This window comes from Lynx rufus, unplaced genomic scaffold (assembly GCF_022079265.1).
Source record: "Lynx rufus isolate CCGP_SWC_20201006 ecotype Redwood Valley unplaced genomic scaffold, mLynRuf1.p SCAF_36, whole genome shotgun sequence".
In the NCBI taxonomy this organism is placed as follows: domain Eukaryota; kingdom Metazoa; phylum Chordata; class Mammalia; order Carnivora; family Felidae; genus Lynx; species Lynx rufus.
In genome coordinates, this window is record NW_025814852.1 from 3,644,101 (window position 1) to 3,660,989 (window position 16,889).

Sequence of the window (16,889 nt, forward strand, 5' to 3'; positions counted from 1 at the left end):
CTTTGGGAAACAGCTGGGCAGTGTCTTCTAAAGCTAACATACTGTATACAATCCCGCCCCAGGCGTGCATGGCTTACAACAGCCCAGACGGAAAACAGCCCGTCTACCGGCAGCCGAGCCGATTATAAAAACAGTGGCATTTCCATGCGCTGGAAAAGACACAGCACAGAAAGGAACCCACTTGTGACACGCGCAACGTGGGTGGGTCCCCAAAACATCACACCAAGTGAAAGGAGCCAGGAGTAAGAGAATAGCACCGTGAGATCCTATTTATACGACCTTCTAGAACCTGCAGAACGACAGAAGGCGGTCGGCGGCTGTCTCTAAGAAAGTACCCACCGGTTTTCAGCATCGCGCGTTCCCACGGGCGGCGGCTGAGGGTCGCAGCGGCTCCTAGTCTCTGCCGGCCCCTGTGTCACCCCTGTCCTCAAGCGTAGCTGACCCCAGCTGTATAGAGCAGTGTCGCCCTGAGGTTCACAGGGATCTTTTTTACAAATCTGCATCTAATTGTGGCCCTCCTTCATCAAAACCCTCCAAAATCCTTCTGGCCAACTCGGGGACAATTTGAATAACAACAGCAAAAGTGACAGTAACTCAGTATGACACGTAAAATAGGAGTCATGAGTCCAGGGGCACCTGGGGGGCTCCGTCGGTTGAGCGACGGACTTCGGCTCAGGTCATGATCTCGCGGTCCATGAGTTCGAGCCCCGCATCGGGCTCTGTGCTGATGGCTCGGAGCCTGGGGCCTGTTTCGGATTCTGTGTCTCCTCTCTCTGCCCCTCCCCCACTCATGCTCTGTCTCTCTCTGTCTCAAAAATAAGTAAACATTAAAAAAAAAAAAAAAGAGTCACGAGTCCCTACTGCAGAGTCACATCGAAGGGAAAGACTTCCTCCTGCAGAACGAAAAGTGGTAAAGACAGACGACAGGATAGACAACCGCCGTCTGACCAACGTCACGGTCTAGTTTCTTCCTGGCGAGAATCATCAACGGATGCCAACACCGGTGGGCAAACTTACGATGTTTGCAGGATGATGACGTCGTCCCAAAGCACGGCGTCTCCCGCTCCCTGAGACTTGCTCACGGCAAAAGGGAAAACTACGATTCGCGCCTGACGCCTCCCTGCCCGAGCGGTCGGCAGGGACTGGACAGATCGACACCTGTGTCTGCTACGGTGCAAGCCCACTTCTGTGATGCTTCTGATCGCAAGGACGCGCCCAAAAGAGGAAACAATCCAGGGCTTGCCGGGAACTGACCTCTTCAGAACCGTCAAGGTCACAAAGACAGAAAGCAAGAAAGGAACGGAACCAAAGTGAGCCGGAGAGGGCGTGCAGTTAAGGCAACGAGTGGCCTCAGGGCGTCCGGGGCCACAAGAGCCTCTCCTGTTTGTTGCCAAGGACATCGTGGTGACAGCGGCTGTGGGGCCATGGTGAACTAGCCTTCCTTGTGCAGTGAGCGACCTACATACCTGTACGTGGCCACCCTGCCCAGTTCAGCAGCCCAGGAAGGGAGAGGAACTCTGATCCTGCCCCTCTACTGCTGGAAGCTCGTCGGCAGCTTCTCACTGCATTCCGATGTGCCTGGATGTGCCCGGCTCCGAGCTCCCCCAGCCTTAGCCACACTGTACTGGCCAATGTCACCTCACCGATTCCCCATCCATGGGGCTCTTGGGGAGCAGGGCTGGACTCTTCCTTTTGCTGCATCGACAGGCTGTGGCACCCGGGAGGCACCAAGCAATGCTTCCTGAGTCCATTTTCACTTTCTGCTAGTACCTGCTGGGTTCCCAGGGACAGCCTCCACTCGATGGGGCATCAGGGAATCACGCACACAGACGAGTGCCGTCCGTGCCGGGAAGGAAGGTGCCGGGCTGCAGAGAAGCCTTCCCCCGGGACAAACCACTGAACTGAGGAGACACTGAGCCATGTCTCTGCTCCTTAGGGAGTGCCTGGTGCTGCCTCGGGGCTCCCTGCCACCCCCCCACACACACAAGCACACCCAGCGCTTTGTGCACAGGCCAGGGAAGGCGTGGGGATCCCGCCCAGCCCTTTCTGAGACCCCACATCCACGGGCCAGCACCCGAGCCCCCCTCTCCCCCCGGCCCCTGGCCACCACCACCCTACGTTTGGGCTCTAAGACGTCCCTGAAGATGACGGGCTGCTCACTTGAATGAGCCCCTGGCTCTGCCGTGCCCAGCCCGGGGCTCCTGGGTGGAGGTGGGGAACGTCCCCTCGGAGCCCGCGTGCCCCCTTCCACACAGCCCTGCACGGAGCGCGGAGGGACCGGTTTTCATTCCAGATCCCAGCTGAGGGCAAAGGGGGAGCCGACACCTGCTGGGCGTGTCCTTGCAGGACTCCTGACTGCTGTCCATCAACCCAGCCTCGGGGGTCACTTTGGGGGAGAGGGTAAGGCACTGGGCCGCGTGAGCTTGCCCTGGCCCGGCCCCCCAGGACACACGGGTCGAGCCTCGGGAACTTTGATTTTTTTTTTAATGTTTATTTATTTCTGAGACAGAGAGAGACAGAGCATGGATAGGGGACGGTCAGAGAGAGAGGGAGACACAGAATCTGAAACAGGCTCCGGGCTCCGAGCTGTCAGCACAGAGCCCGACGCGGGGCTCGAACTCACGGACCACGAGGTCATGAACTGAGCTGAAGTCGGAAGGCTTAACCGACTGAGCCACCCAGGCGCCCCCAAAATATATAAATTTTAAATCTGACATTTCCTATGCTGCCCGGAGCCCCTGTGGGCCGAGCCACAGCCCGAGGGACACTCCCGGCCCGCGGTCACCCCTTGCCCAGAGGCGACCCACGAGCAGTGGCCTCTGTGCATCAGTGTAGAGGCCGGGCCTCTCGCCTCCACTGGGCCGATCCCCGCTGCGTTCGCAGCACAGCCCCACCGCCCGGCCTCGGGAGCCCGTCCCGGAGCCCCCCGCACATCCTTCTCCTGTCCCAGGGCTCGTTGGGTCGGAGGCGTCGGCCTGCCGCTGGCCTTTGTCCCTTTCCCTTTTCTCAGTATGTTTTTCCTGCCCGGAAGTGGGGGGGGACCCATCCTGGCCCTGAGCCCCCCGGTGCCAGCGGGCCCTCTGAGGAGAGGACAGGAGAAAACCCCCCAACACCGCCCGGTCAAGGTCTTCATCCACTTTATTTTCTGCCAAGAACCAGAGCGAGAACATCATTTTTCTCTCGAATCCAGAATTGGAAACCATCCTGCTCTGCCTTGAATGAATCGGAGGTGACGTGTCCTCGTTTCCCACTTAGAATGCACACCGGGTCCTGTGGAATAATTGCGTCCCGGGAGGCTTACCTTGTGCCCTCACTTAGGCCGTCACCGTATAAAATAGGCGGTCTTAGAGTCGCGCTGGCCTCTGCGATGGTGATTAGCAAACGGGGTAAAATTCATGCCCGGACCATCCTAAGCACCTGACGCCCAAGCGATAAAACTGAAAGAAGCCACTAAAAGCCATTTCTCAGGTAAAAGACTTTTACGGTTGTTTGGAAGAAACAGAATTTCCAAAGACCGGACCAGGGGGGCTCTGGGTGGAGCGCGTACAGCCTCACCAGCGGACGTGAGCATTCACCCCCTGCGTTAAATGTCCTAAGTTCTGCACGCGTGAGAGCAAAATTGCTCACAACTTAAAGATGAAACGAGCGTGGAAGAACTTAGCAGGAATAATCCAAGCCGCCGCAGCCCAAGCGCGTGAGTCTGTATCCAGCCACCTGGTACGCCGTCACCCGGAGGCGGACGCACCTTGACCCGCTCTGGGGGGCGCAAGGGCAGACCTCCTTCCCTCCCAGTGACCCTGCTGCTGGTCCTCGAGGCTCTTTTGCTTTGATGAGCCAAGAATAGTCTTTGTAGAGACCCGCCTGTAGGAACCGTGTGAGCCCGACCTCAGGCCAGAGTGTCAAAGTGGGGCCGATGCATTTTCCGTTTCACGCAGGGCAGGGACACAGCAGCACTCAGGCCCACCACCTGGGTCTACGCCTGCATCCCCAGGGCCTCCGGGGACTGTCAAACGTCCTTGAGTTGGGGCGGGGCGGGGGGGTGCCTCCTTCCACATGAGTTCCTTTATGAGACCATCATTAACTCTTGAAAGGAAAACAGCTGTGAATAAAGGACCCCGGCTTCTCTACCAGCACTGACCCTGGTCTCCGGGGTCCCCAGCCATCTCCCTGGAGGTGTATGGAGAGTGACAAGAAGTTTCCTAGAGATTCTCTGCTCCCTTCACAGAAGGGCAAACGGAGGACCAGAGGAGAGCGGTGACGCGCATGTGCCCCAGGGCCTGACCAGATGCCCCGCCACCGCTGTCCCCGTTCCCACTGTGGCCCACCTAGAGGAGAGCACAGCTACTGACTGTCCCAGAAGCGCTGGGCCAGGGCTGAGTGGAGCTGCCAGCGGCCCCTCCTCCCCTGGGGGGGACAATGGGGGGGGTCTGCTATTGCAAGAACACTGGGGAGGCAGCCCGTGGGCTGATACTGGGGGACCCAAACCTGCACAGTCAGGAGCCTGTCTAGAGGGGTAACTCGAGTCCCCAACACCGAAGGCCACACCTCTCACGACAGGAGAGTTCTGGTAAACACAGACGTCTCTCTTCTCATTCCTCCCATGGAGACCTGACGATTTGCAAGAGGTTAAGCTTCCCAAAGTTAAGAACATGTGTGTGTGCACGCGTGTGTGTGTGTGTGCGCACATGTGTGAGCATGCATGTATGTGCATGTGTGCATGCCCTGTGTGCATATGTGTGCGTGCATGTCTCGTATCTGCATGTGTGTGCATGTGCATACATTGTGTGCATGTGTGTGCGTGTGCACATGTGAGCATGCACGTATACGCATGTGTGCATGCCCTGTGTGCATGTGTGCATGCATGCCTCATGTGTGCATGTGTGTGCATACCTTGTGTGCATGTGTGCGTGCATGTGCATGCCTCGTGTACATGTGTGTGTGCGTGTCCGTGCCTCGTGTACATGTGTGTGTGCGTGTCCGTGCCTCGTGTACATGTGTGTGTGCGTGCCTCGTGTGCATGTGTGTGCATGCCTCGTGTGCATACCTTGTGTGCATGTCTGCATGTGTGCATGCCTTGTGTACATGTGTATGTGCGTGTGCATGCCTCGTGTGCATGTGTGTGCATGTGTATGCCTCGTGTGCATGTGTGTGCGTGTGCATGCCTTGTGTGCATGCGTGTGCGTGACTCATGTGCATGTGTGTGTGCATGCCTCGTGTGCACGTGTGCGTGTGCATACCTCGTGTGCATGTCTGTGCGTGTGCATGCCTCGTGTACGTGTGTATGCCTCGTGTGCATGTGTGTGCATGCCTGTGTGTGTGCATGCCTCGTGTGCATGTGTGTGCATGCCTCGTGTGCATGTGTGTGCACATACATGTGTGTGCACGTATGTGTGCCTCTGTGCATGCCTCTGTGTGTGTGCATATGTGTGCAGATCCATGTTTCTGAAGGTCATGCCTTTGGACAGAAGTGCAGAAAGCACTTTCCCTTTCAAGAGGCCGCTTCTTCCCCATCATACGCTTCTGCCTCTCGTTTCCAAGAAGGCCTTGACTCACGCCCCCCCCATGTCGTAAACAGTTCTCTTATTTTGAAACGTAGCTATTAAATTGGTGAACCCCTAGGAAATCTCACCCTGGTAAGAGCTACCCTAAGCCTCATCCCAAAGGCAGAACCCAGTCAGGAAGTGATAGATTTGGCTGCACACACATTTAAAAATCTGTGCATCACAAACAAAAAGTGAATTCCAAAGGTAAAAAGACAAACTGAAAAACCGATGTGATGCACACTAGCACAGGGTAGACACGGGCTGAAACCCTTATTGTAAAAGAGCTCTAGAAGAAGAAAGAGACACACAGCCCAAACAAAACAAAAATGTGCAAGAGCACACACAGGCAACATTCTACACAGCCAATAACAGCATCAAAAGATGCTCAGCGTTGCCAGCAAAGAAATCAAAATCAAAGCAACAAAAGGCCTGTTCCCCAAGCCTGCCCGAGAGGAAACGGAATGTGCAGGGTGGCCAGCGGCCAGCAGGAGACAGAGGGCCATTTGCCCCCCCCCCCCCCCATGGCAGACACGGCATCGCCGATGCCTCTGGAACGCATCCTGCCAAAATGCGAGGTAGTCTTTGTCCCAGCCCAGCGGCGTCTGTTCTAGGAAACCACCCCGAGTAGATACTCAGGCCACTTCCTACACAGCAGCCCCCCCAGCTCAGCTACCCCGCGGTCGCCAGGGTCCAGGAGCAGATGACCCTCCTTCTGACGGATCCTCAGGTCACCGGCAGCCTCCCGCTGTGCCACACGCCTGGGCCACTCGCCTCCTTCATCCAACACTCTGACAACATCACAAGAAGGGCGAGCGCAGGGCAGGAAGATACTTTGACAGACACCACAGCCCCGTGACTTCACTCCAGGATATTGCTACCACGGCTCTAGCTTATTATCAGTTATTATTGTTACTCTCTTTTTGCGCCTAGTTCATAAGCTAAATTGGTCACAGGTATGTACGTATAAGAGAAAACACAGTCTGTGCAGGAATCAGTACCACCCCTGGTTTCAGGCATCCACCGGGTCTCTGAACGGACTCCCCACGGATAGGGGGTGGGGGATCACTCTGTCACCAAAGATGTTCATCACGGCACATATTTAAAAACCGTGAAGAGGGGCGCCTGGGTGGCTCGGTCGGGTAAGCGTCCGACTTCGGCTCAGGTCATGATCTCACGGTTCGTGAGTTCGAGCCCCGCGTCGGGCTCTGTGCTGACAGCTCGGAGCCTGGAGCCTGGAGCCTGCTTCCGATTCTGTGTCTCCCGCGCTCTCTGCCCCTCCCCCGCTCGCTCTCTGTCTCTGTCTCTCAGAAATGAATAAACGTTAAAAAAATTTAAAAAAAAGAAAAAGAAAAAAGTTTATTAAAACAACTCACCGAAGCATTAAGCAATGTTTTAATGGGTTTCTTGACACTTGGTCCCCGAATTCCCCAGACTGGAAAGACTAGAAATGCCCCCCCTCCCCCGCTTCTTCCCTGTCAGAAAAAGCCTCTGGTTTTCGTCCTGTCAACCCGCTGGAACTTACTAGACAAAAAACGATCCCCAGTTCACCCCAGAGGCAAGGAGGCCAGGGGGGACCTGCACACAGATGGTAACTGTGTCTTCCTTCCCTTCCCGGGGCTCCACCCGCCCCCCCTCCCCGGCCTCACCTGAGCAGCACCTGGAACACCAACGGCCTTGAGCAAGGACTCAAACATCAGCCCAAACCGCAGGGGTACAAGGTCCCATGGCCTGTGCAGAGCGCAGAAACAGAACTTGACTTAACTGTGGGGCTCTTGGGGCTGGCTCCCCTCCCCTCCCCCAACAGGCCACCAGGGACACCTTCTACCCCGTGTGTGTGTGTGTGTGTGTGTGTGTGTGTGTGTGAGCGCGCGCGCTCCCGCAAGAGGAACGGGGCTGCTGGTGTCCACTCCGCCCCCCACCCCACCCCACAGAACCCCAACCCGGGAGGCCGGGCCCAGGGCCCACACTCCCAGGCGCCCAGACCTGAGTGACTGAGCCACGCGTGCCTGGTGGGCTCCTATCTGCCTCTCCTCAGCCTCCTGGGGCTCCTGATCTGTTAGCTGGGGGGAAGGAGTAAGCGCGCACTGTGAGGAGGAGGCCACGGCCCAAACTAAAGGCACAGGCAGCTGGCGGCCTGGGCAGCTTTCCCGGAGAGGAAGCCGGCCCCGGAGCAGGCAGCCTGGGGGGCCCTGGGGCCGGGCGGCCGGACGTCGGGCTCAACCTCGGGGCTCCGGGCACGCTCGGGCGCGGGAAGACGACGAGGACCGCGCCGCGGACCGGGCGCCAGGGACACGATGGACGCTCGTGGGGGAACTTCTAGCAACGCTGCAGCCGGTCACCACGGCACCGACGTCAGGACGGAGAAGCCAGCGAGCGCCGGCCTCCGGCCCGCCCCTTCGGCTGCCAACCTTCCAGCGTTTACGGAGCGCGCGCCCCCCGCGCCGGCACCCCGGGGACAGGGCGGCCCCCAGCGCCGGCCCCGCCTCCGGCAGGGCGGGCGTGGGGAGGGGGGGGGGGTCACACGTCAGCCACCCCGAATTCCCCGGCGCGGGGGGCGCCCCGGGCCGGAGCGAGCCTGGGCGCGCGGGGCGGGGCGCGGGCGGCGCGGCCGGACGCCGGGCGGGGGGCGCGGGAGTGGGGGTGGGGGCGCCCCGCAGCCGGCCGGCAGGTGGGCGCGCGCTAGCGGGCGGGGGTCCGGCGGGCCGCGCGCCTCCCCCGGAACTCGGCCGTGCCATTCCCATGATGCCCAGCCACCGGGCACGGCTTCCGGAGCGCGGCCGCCGGTAGGTCCGGGGAGGGGGCGCTGCCGCCGCCCGCGCCCGCCCCGCCCCGCCCCGCCCCCGGCGCGCCCGCCCCCCGGCCCCGCGCGGGCACGCCGCCTCCCCCGCCCTGCCCTCCAGTCCCCTCCCCTCCCCTCTCCTCCCCTCCCCTCTCCTCCCTCGCTCCCCGGGGCGCGCGCGCGCGCACGCGGGCGCGCGGGCGGCGGGCCGGGGGGCGGTGAGGCCGGGGCGGGGCGAGCGCGGCCGGGCCGGGGGGTTGGGGGGGTGGGGAGGGGGGGCGGGCGCCGGGCTGCCGCCTGGCCTGGGTCGGGGAGCGCGTCCCCGAGGCGGCCCGGCGGCCCTCGGAGCCGGCGGCGCGCGGCGGGCGGGCCCAGGTGCGCGCAGGTGAGGCCCCGCGGCGGGCGCTTCCGGCCTGGCCAGGCTCCCCGCCCCGAGCACGGCCGCTGGCCCGGCCCTCGGGCGGAAAGGCGACCCCGCCCCGCGCCCCGCGCCCGGCCGCGGCTTCCGGGAGGGTCGCGGGGCCTCGGCGGGGCCTCGGGCCGCCAGCGCATCCCCGGCGCAGACCTGGGCGGAGGCCGGCCCCGCCCCGCGGGAGGTGCCCGCGCTCCCCTGGCCGAGCGCCCTGGGGCCGGGCCCGCTGGGAGGGTCTCGGCCGCTGCGCCCCGGGACACAGGCGGTGGCCCGGCAGCTTCGCGGGAGAAGAGGTCGTGGCGACCCTGTGGACCCTCCTCTCCTGGCAGGCTCACGCCCACTTGCCCCTCCCCCCCCCCAGGCCCTCCTTCTGGGCCTGGTACCCTGACCCTCACCTTCCTCCCCCACGAGGGGAAGCTGCCACCTGAGCGGGAAGGACAGGAGCTGAACCACTCTTTGGTGAGCCGAGAAACGTGCTTGGGGGCATTTGGTGCAGGGAGCCAGACTGTTCAGGGGATAAGACAGGTTCTGTCCTCCGCGCCCCCCTGGGGTCTGGCATCCACACTGAGATGCCCGGGTGCCCCCCCCCCCCAAACGCGCTTCCAGCTTTGGCACCGCGTGGCTTTGGGGTGCAGGGCTGGGTGGCCCCACTGGCCACCCTCCAGGCCTGGTTTGGGGCTCTCGGGGTACAGGGTGGCTATTTGACAAAGCTTCGGCTCACAGTTCTCTCCAAGTATAGTTTTGGGGAGTTTTTCTGAATGATTCATCTTATGTAGTTGATTGTTTTAAATACGCAAGCTGTCGCTGGAGATTCCCTGTGAGTTTTTTCCCTCATTCTCGCACTAGGTGATTTGACAGTTCAGAAACCTCCTCACTGGGAGTCTGAGCTCTCTACAGCCGTGCAACCACGGGAACACGGTGAACACGGGGAGACCAGTGGCTGTCCTTCCCCCAGCTATGCTACGTGGTATGGAAATCACTGCAGCCCAGTGCCTTTGGGTTCGTTGCTGCGCCCGCATCGCGGCTTAAGTAGTTAACATTCTTGATATAGACTCTTCACAGCCCGAGGCTGATGAGAACATCTCATGATCTCTGTCATTGTGCTGAGGCAGCTGGAGTAACCCCCACTGCAAGGTGGGCACAGGCTCCCCTAGCCAGTGAAAGAGCCCTCTCCCCACCCTGTCGTCCCCACTGGTCTGTGACCCCGGGAGCCTTCCGGGAGGGTGATGTTACGAGAGAGATTTGGGGCCGCAGTGGGATGCCAGGGTCTGAGAACTGGCAGATAGGTTCACATACTTCCTCTGGAACCAGATCTGTAGCCCAGGATAGTTGCGAATTAGCTGTGATTAACTGTCTTTGGTCTCAGGCTTAAGTTTTTCCAAAATTCAATTTCAAGCCCTTAAATTAATGCTCTTTGTAAAAAAAAAAAAAAAAAAAAATCTGTACTAGCTGAAGTTTCGGCATCTGAATTAGATATTTCTGATTTTCTTTACCCTGTGGCAGTCAAAAGTCTATTTTAAAAGTCGGTAAAGGAACGGGAAGGGGGGGCGGGGGGGGGGGGAAGACCTAATCCCTGAAATGCTTTACAAACATTGGCTCCTGTGTTATCCCACCGAACCTGGCCTTGAGAATTTCAAGTGATTGCAATAAATGCTTTTACGTTATAGCTTCACTTTGGGGACACACGAATCCGTGATCGTGAACGGCTTGCTTCCGAAGCTCTTGGGCCCTCTGGTTAAGTTGCACCTGTTTGGGCAAGTCTGTGCCTAGGTTGCCGGCCACGCTTTTCTTGGAAAGGACTGTGGTGTGTAAATACAAGATGATGTGCTCGTCGGGACGGAGGCTCCTGGTAGAGAAGGGTCCATGTTAAAAGCAAAGCAGATACACAGGCCGGTTCCGGTCTGTCCACTGGGGTTCAAAGGCGGTGACAGCCGTGCCCGGCACTATCCTGGGGCGGAACTCAGTTTCCCTGTTGCTGTAAATGCTGCAAAGCTGTCTTGCATCACAGATGTTTTGCATTCTAATTTGGGGGGGTCAGAAATCAGGGATCAGAAAAACAGGTTAGGAATGACCAGTAAGGTGACGTGTCTTGTATTTTCTAAGCGACTCTCTACGGTGCCCATCACATCCCCCTCTGCAGCGGTCCCTGACCTTTAGCGGAAGGGCGCTTCGCAGACAGGTCCTCAGAACCGTTCCCAGGACCAGCCCAGCGGTTCCGCTGACGCAGCCACCCTTGGTCTGAGCTGCGGGAACCGGAGTAACCACGCAGGATGAGAAAGGGCGCGTGACAGCATGTGGGACGGCTTCTCTGCCGATTAGCAGAGAATGATACCAGCCCATGAGACCGCCTGGCAGTTTTTAAACAAAAAGGCTGTAGGCTCTGTGGCTCTTTAAAGACTGCCTGGAGAATTCGTTTTTTCATTGCTCACGGCACATAACTTTTTATTTCAGGGGCTTGTTTTCCACATCGAGAAGGAAACTATCCGCGAAGTCACCCTGAGCTTACACTCACACAGTCATTCTTTTTAACCTGCGGAGACGCATACGCGCACCTGATCCCGTCGGCACCTGTTGACAGCCTTTTGCGGCAAATAACACCTCGCTTCCCGCGCAGAGAAGACGGAAGGCCGAAGCAGGAACGCGGGACGGGGAAGAGACGCTTGCGGGGGGCCTCGGTGTGAGCCCGGTGCCCATGGCTCGGGGGCGGGTCCTTCCGCGCCTCCCCCTGCAGCTGCGCGGACCGAGGCCCGGGAAGCATGAGTGACCTCCCCCCCGCGCCCCCGGCTCACCCGGCACCGGATTCGGAGCCGCCTCTCTGGACTCCAGCCTGGCGTGCCGTTTCTCCGTGGCCGCGTGCGCCAGCAGAGTTGCGGTGACCCCCCTCTTTCCTCCCAGGATGTGAAACGGGCAGAGAAATAAAGAGTCGCCTTTCCGCACGTCCCTCCCCGCCTGCTAGAATGTTTCTCATGAACGCCCCTCCTGTGGTTGCTCTCCAGTCGAAATGGGAGGCCTTTGGCACGCCCGGGGGCTTTAGGTTTCCCGGGGGCTTCGCAGAGCCGCACGAGGGCGTCGCGAGGGCTTCGGTGAGTGCCCGAGTGCAGATGGTCATTAGCACGCTTCAGAGCCACGAGGCCGCTCTGGGCATGAGCAATGAGCTTGCCCTGCAGAGAAGCCAGAGGGCAGACAGAGGCCGGGACGCCAGGCTGGCCGCCAACCCCGCGTTTGCCGCCTGTGGGCTTGCTGCCGATTTTGCCCCCTCCAGGGAGGAGGAAGCTGCAGCCTTCGGTCCCCTGGTGCTGGATTCGGACAGCGACGATTCCGTGGACCGGGACATCGAAGAAGCCATCCAGGAGTACCTAAAGGCCAAGGGCGGGGCCGCCCAGCCGTCCGGGGCCGCGGACGGGGGGAGGCGGTGCAGACCAGAGGTTCCCCGGAGTAGCGCCTCGACGGCCCCGTGTCCCCCGAAGCTGGCACCCAGCTCAGGGGGCGCCCCTGGCAGCCGCGTGCGAGCCGGCCGGGACCAGGGCTCCGCCTCCCCGGCGAGCGTTAGCAGCGATGACTCCTTCGAGCAGAGCATCCAGGCAGAGATAGAGCAGTTTCTGAACGAGAAGAGACAACACGAGACCCCAAGAGGTGACGTTTCCGTGGACGCAAAACCAGACCCCGGCGATAATCCGGCCAGACCGGCGTTTAGGTCCAGCAAAGAGCTGGCGGTCAGGGCACACCATGCACCGGGTGTGACCGGAGCCTGCAGGGAGTTTGTCTTCCGGAAACCCCCCAGGCCGTCGAGGGTGAGCACGCGGCCCCGAGGCCTCAGGTCTAAGGCGGATGTGGAGCCTGCAGAAGCGGCCCAGAATAAAGGTACCATCAGGAGGAGCACGGGCCCTGGAAGGAGGGCGAAGCGACCCAAGAGCACGGCCCCGGTGCCCGAGGTGTCCGGCTCCAGCAGTGACGATGGCATCGAGGAGGCCATCCAGCTGTACCAGCTGGAGAAAAGGAAGGAGGCGAGCGGAGACCCACCGCAGAGAGCGCCCTTCGCGGAGGGGAGGGGGCCCGACCCTCCCCCACGCGGCACAAGCCACTCCACAAAAAGTGCCTTGCCCGAAACCCACAGGAAAGCACCAAGCAGGAAGAAGCCGGCGGCCCCGAAGGCCGTGGACCTCCGCCCAGGTGGCCCTGCCCCTGACCCCCCCTCCAGGCCCCCCAGGGAGCCCAGAGCTGCCGAAGACGAGCTTGCCGAACGGCCGCCGTGCGGGGCAGAAACATCCGCCGAGCTGATGTGCGCGGAAGCGATCCTGGACATTTCCAAAACGATCCTGCCAGCCCCCGTGGGGGGCGGCGAGAGCCCCCCGCCTGCCAGCCCGCTCTCCTGCCCCCTAGCCCTGCCTGCCCGCTCCGACGGGGACAGCAGCTCCGTGGACAGCAATGACAGCATCGAGCAGGAGATCCGGACGTTCCTGGCTCTGAAGGCTCAGTCGGGGGGTTGGCTGGCCACAACGGAGAGCCGCCCACAGTCCACACAGAGCCCACCGCCGTCGCCTGGCCCCGGGGTCCCTGTCTCCAAAACGCTGGGCCTGTCGCTGAGCTGCAGAAGGAAACGCAGGGGAGGCAGCAACGCTGTGCGGCCGTCTACACCCAAGAAAACAAGAGAGACGGTGCAGGAGGGGGCCCAGGCCGCAGACCACGGCCCCGGGAACGCGCAGCCCGGCCGGGCCCCCAGGACAGAGGGCGAGACCAGGGGCCAGCCCCTCTCCTGCAGGCCGCTGGAGCTGGGCGAGCAGCACGGTGGCCCGGACGCGAGGGGTGGCGTGTGGCCCGGCCACGGGAAGGCGGCCGCGGTGAGGAGCACCGGGGGGAAGGGGAGCTCGGAGGACAAGAGCAGCTCGCTGGACAGCGACGAGGACCTGGACACCGCCATCAAGGACCTGCTTCGGTCCAGGCGCAGGCTCAGGAGGAGGTGGAAGGACCCCAGGGCCGCGTGCAAGAGGAAGGTCAGGTTCAGCACCACCGAGACCCAGTGCGTGGATAAACTCGGGGGCTACCAGAAGGACTGGAAAGACAAGAGCCCTCCTCTGTTGAAGAGTTGCCTCTCCAAACCCAAAAAAGACAGCAGAGAGAATCAGGTGAAAACAACTTTGAGCGTCTCCTGCAGGGAAACGGAGAGAACGCGGGCAGACGGCACGGGGACCGCGGACGCGCCCCCGGTCCTCCAGTCAAGGAGAAAAGCGCCCGAAGGGAACTCGTTCTGCGGTGACGCAGAAGCCTGTGAACTTCAAGGTGCAGGCCCCAGCCCCGGGCCCCCGCCCGATGACAGCAGCTCCGTGGACAGCGATGACAGCATCGAGCTGGAGATTAGAAGGTTTTTGGCGGAAAAGGCCAAGGAGTCCGGGAGCGGTTCAGAGGCCCTAGGTGGGGGCCCCGCCGCCCCCGGCACGCGGAGCATGCCCAGGCCCGAGCTGCCATGCCAGAAGGTGTCCACTCCCGCCCTGGCCCTTCAGCCCGGTGTGTGCACACAGAGCCAGCGGGGCAGGGGTGGCCCTGGGGGCACGGGGAGGGCCTTCCTTCCAGGCGGGAGGAGCGGCCCCCTGGCGGAGCAGGCCTGCCTCCCTGCGGCCCTGGCCAGGCGCACCGGCACGGCCGGGGCCCTGTCCGCCAGAGGGTCGGCTGCCGGTCGGAGACTCGTTTGCGCTCACAGAGATCAGAGCCCGCGAGGGGCCGGGGGTGCCAGAGAGCGTGCTCTTGGCCCGCCGCCCGCTCACGTCGAAGCTGGCGTCCGGACGGAAAGCCCCGGTGCGGCCTTTGCTGTGACCACACGGGGCCGGAGCCCGCGGACTCGCAAGCCGGGAGCGGATGGCCTGGGGGGCCCCCAGACCGGCCTCGCCCTCCCGTGGGCCGACTTCGCCCACCAGAGTCGGCTGCAGAGCGCGTGGGCGCTGAGCCCAGAGGGCAGAGAGGCCGTGTGGAGAGGGGGCCTCGGGGGCCAGAGAGACCAGGGGCTGGAGGGCCAGGACCCCAAGAAAGGCCTGCCCTTCGCGGGCTTCTCCTCACTGCTGTCCACACAGTTATTCCACTTCGGGAAGAGTGTCTCCTGGGGGGGGAAGCAGGCGGGAGTCTTTGGCCCGCCCCTGAGCCTGCCCCTGCAGGGCCCGTCCTTCTCGGCCTTCAGAGACACGCCGGCTGGCCGCAGCCCCGTGTCCGGAGGCTCGCGCCTGCTCACGAAGAAGGAAGGTGGACGCTGGCCCAGCCGGAAGTCACAGGCTGCGTGCACCCTGCACGCCAGGAGGAACTCGGGCTCTGAGGACGACGGTTTGGACCTGAGGTACAGGCGGAGGGCTGTCGGTGGAGAGGACGAGGCCCGGGAGGCCGTGGGCAGTGACTCGAGCGAGCTCAGCGACACGTCCGTGGAGGAGGGCGGCGGCCCGGAGGCCAAGGGCAAAGCCCTCCAGCCCTGAGGACGCGTGCTGGCTCTGTGTCCTTGTGGGAAGCACGTCTGTGTGCGCCCGCTGCTCGCGAGCCTGGGCCCGGAACGGGAAGGCTCCCTGCGCAGCCCCGTAGACGGGTAGGCCGGCCGGGAGCGGTGGCGTTATTTAACAGATGTGTCCTGGAAAATAGGGTTTTTGTAGCCTTTTTGTAAATTATTTAAAGTGCTGTAAAAAGTATTTTTGGAAAATGCTGTTGTTTGGTTTTGTAGGGCATTCCTAACTGCCGCTTTCTGTGGTCTGCGTGCGAGGCTTAGATTAGCGGCCACTTGGCTTGGCCGTCACAGCCAGGGCTCAGGTGACCCTGACCGCCAGTGTGGCCGCTGGAAGGGTCTGGCCGTGCCTGGGAAGGCAGCGGTGGACGCCCGCCCCGAGCGTCCCAGAAGCGCCCCCGGAGGCCTCCGTCGGGAAGCTACTGGACAGCTCTTGTGACCTGAAGGCCGCCGGTCCCGCGAGGCCAGGGCGAGTCCTCTGAGCGCTGCGGTCGCCGCCTCCGCGGGAGAACATTTCAAAGCACAACGGCCAGCGGGCGGACGGACTGGCACCCGAGCCTGTGTTGTTTAACGTCCAGCCCCGTTCAATTCCTGTGTGATTCTAACAGCCCAATAAAGCCCTTTTCGTATGGGAGCCACTATTCCTCGTCGTCGTCGTCAGTCACGGTCTGGGAAGGTGACGTCACCTGAGAGTGCCCTCCTCCCCGTCGGCACTCGGGAACACACGAGGCCGGGGCCGCTTTCCTTGGTGTGGTGCCCAGCCCAGACGTCTGGAGAGCCCAGGATGAGGCCCAGCACCCTCCAGGGACCGGGGCCTCGCCAGGGCGTGCCCACACACTCACTCACTCACACTCACACACACTCACACACTCACGCACTCAGCAGGTGCGCCAGGCGGCTTCCCCAGGGCCCGCCTCCCCGAGGCACGATGGGCCGTTGCCTGTGCTGTTGCGAGTGGGGGTGGGCAGGGCCCCCGGCCTCGCGGTGGGTCTGAGCTGCGCCACAAGCCACGGCGCCTTGCAGAGGCGGGGAGAGTGTGGCTTTCCGTGCCTTCTGCTCAGAGGCTGCCAGGGAGACAGGAGGGGCTGCTGTCGCGTGGGGTGGACACTCAGCGGTCACGACGTTGATTGTCTGCGGCCCTGAGTTTTACGACTCACTGTTGCATTCAGCTGACGGACCTGGACAAGGTTTGCTTTGCAGCTGAGTTTAGTATTCAGACGTGCAAGTGAATTTTCTACAGGCTGTGTGCACCCTGGGGTTTAGCAACGGCCCCTTCTGCACCCATAGGCCAGGGAGCACCCGTGGGCCCTCAGCCTGCAGCCCGCCCTCCGGCCCGCCCGACACCTGCAGGGGTCCGTCCGCCAGCCCCGTGGCCGGCTCTTAACTTGCTTTGGTGCCCCCCCCCCCCCCCGGGAGAAACAGTTCGTGTGATCCATGCTTTACATTTAATTTTGAAGAAGTGCTTTTAACACTTGGAAACGAAAATCAGCTTGTTTTGTATATAGGAACTGGGTTTTTTTTTAATGCAAATGAGTCCAGCCCTGCTTGTAAATCTGCTTAAGCAGCTCGTCTTACCCAGAGTGGCCTTTGTGGGACGGGATGGTGACTAGAGGACCCTCCTGTACACTTAGCTCTGAGTACCCCCTGCCCCTGCTGCTTGCTCCCTGTCTCCTCCAGGCCCGG

General features: G+C 61.7%; 1 protein-coding gene across 3 annotated transcripts; it reads left to right on the forward strand.

Moving 5' to 3' along the window:
• The first annotated feature begins 8,958 nt into the window (after positions 1 to 8,958).
• Positions 8,959 to 15,819, forward strand: PPP1R26 (protein phosphatase 1 regulatory subunit 26). 3 transcript variants are annotated; one of them, XM_047093896.1, is made up of 4 exons: positions 8,959 to 9,193; positions 9,581 to 9,868; positions 10,402 to 10,538; positions 11,186 to 15,819. In XM_047093896.1, the coding sequence occupies exon 4, from the start codon at positions 11,692 to 11,694 to the stop codon at positions 15,184 to 15,186; it is 3,495 nt and encodes a 1,164-aa protein (XP_046949852.1). In that variant the 5' UTR covers positions 8,959 to 9,193; positions 9,581 to 9,868; positions 10,402 to 10,538; positions 11,186 to 11,691; the 3' UTR covers positions 15,187 to 15,819. The 3 variants fall into 3 exon arrangements, with proteins under 3 accessions (XP_046949852.1, XP_046949853.1, XP_046949854.1); XM_047093897.1 differs by lacking the exon at positions 10,402 to 10,538 and having other exon boundaries at positions 9,581 to 9,701; XM_047093898.1 differs by lacking the exons at positions 9,581 to 9,868; positions 10,402 to 10,538.
• Positions 15,820 to 16,889: the final 1,070 nt, after the last annotated feature.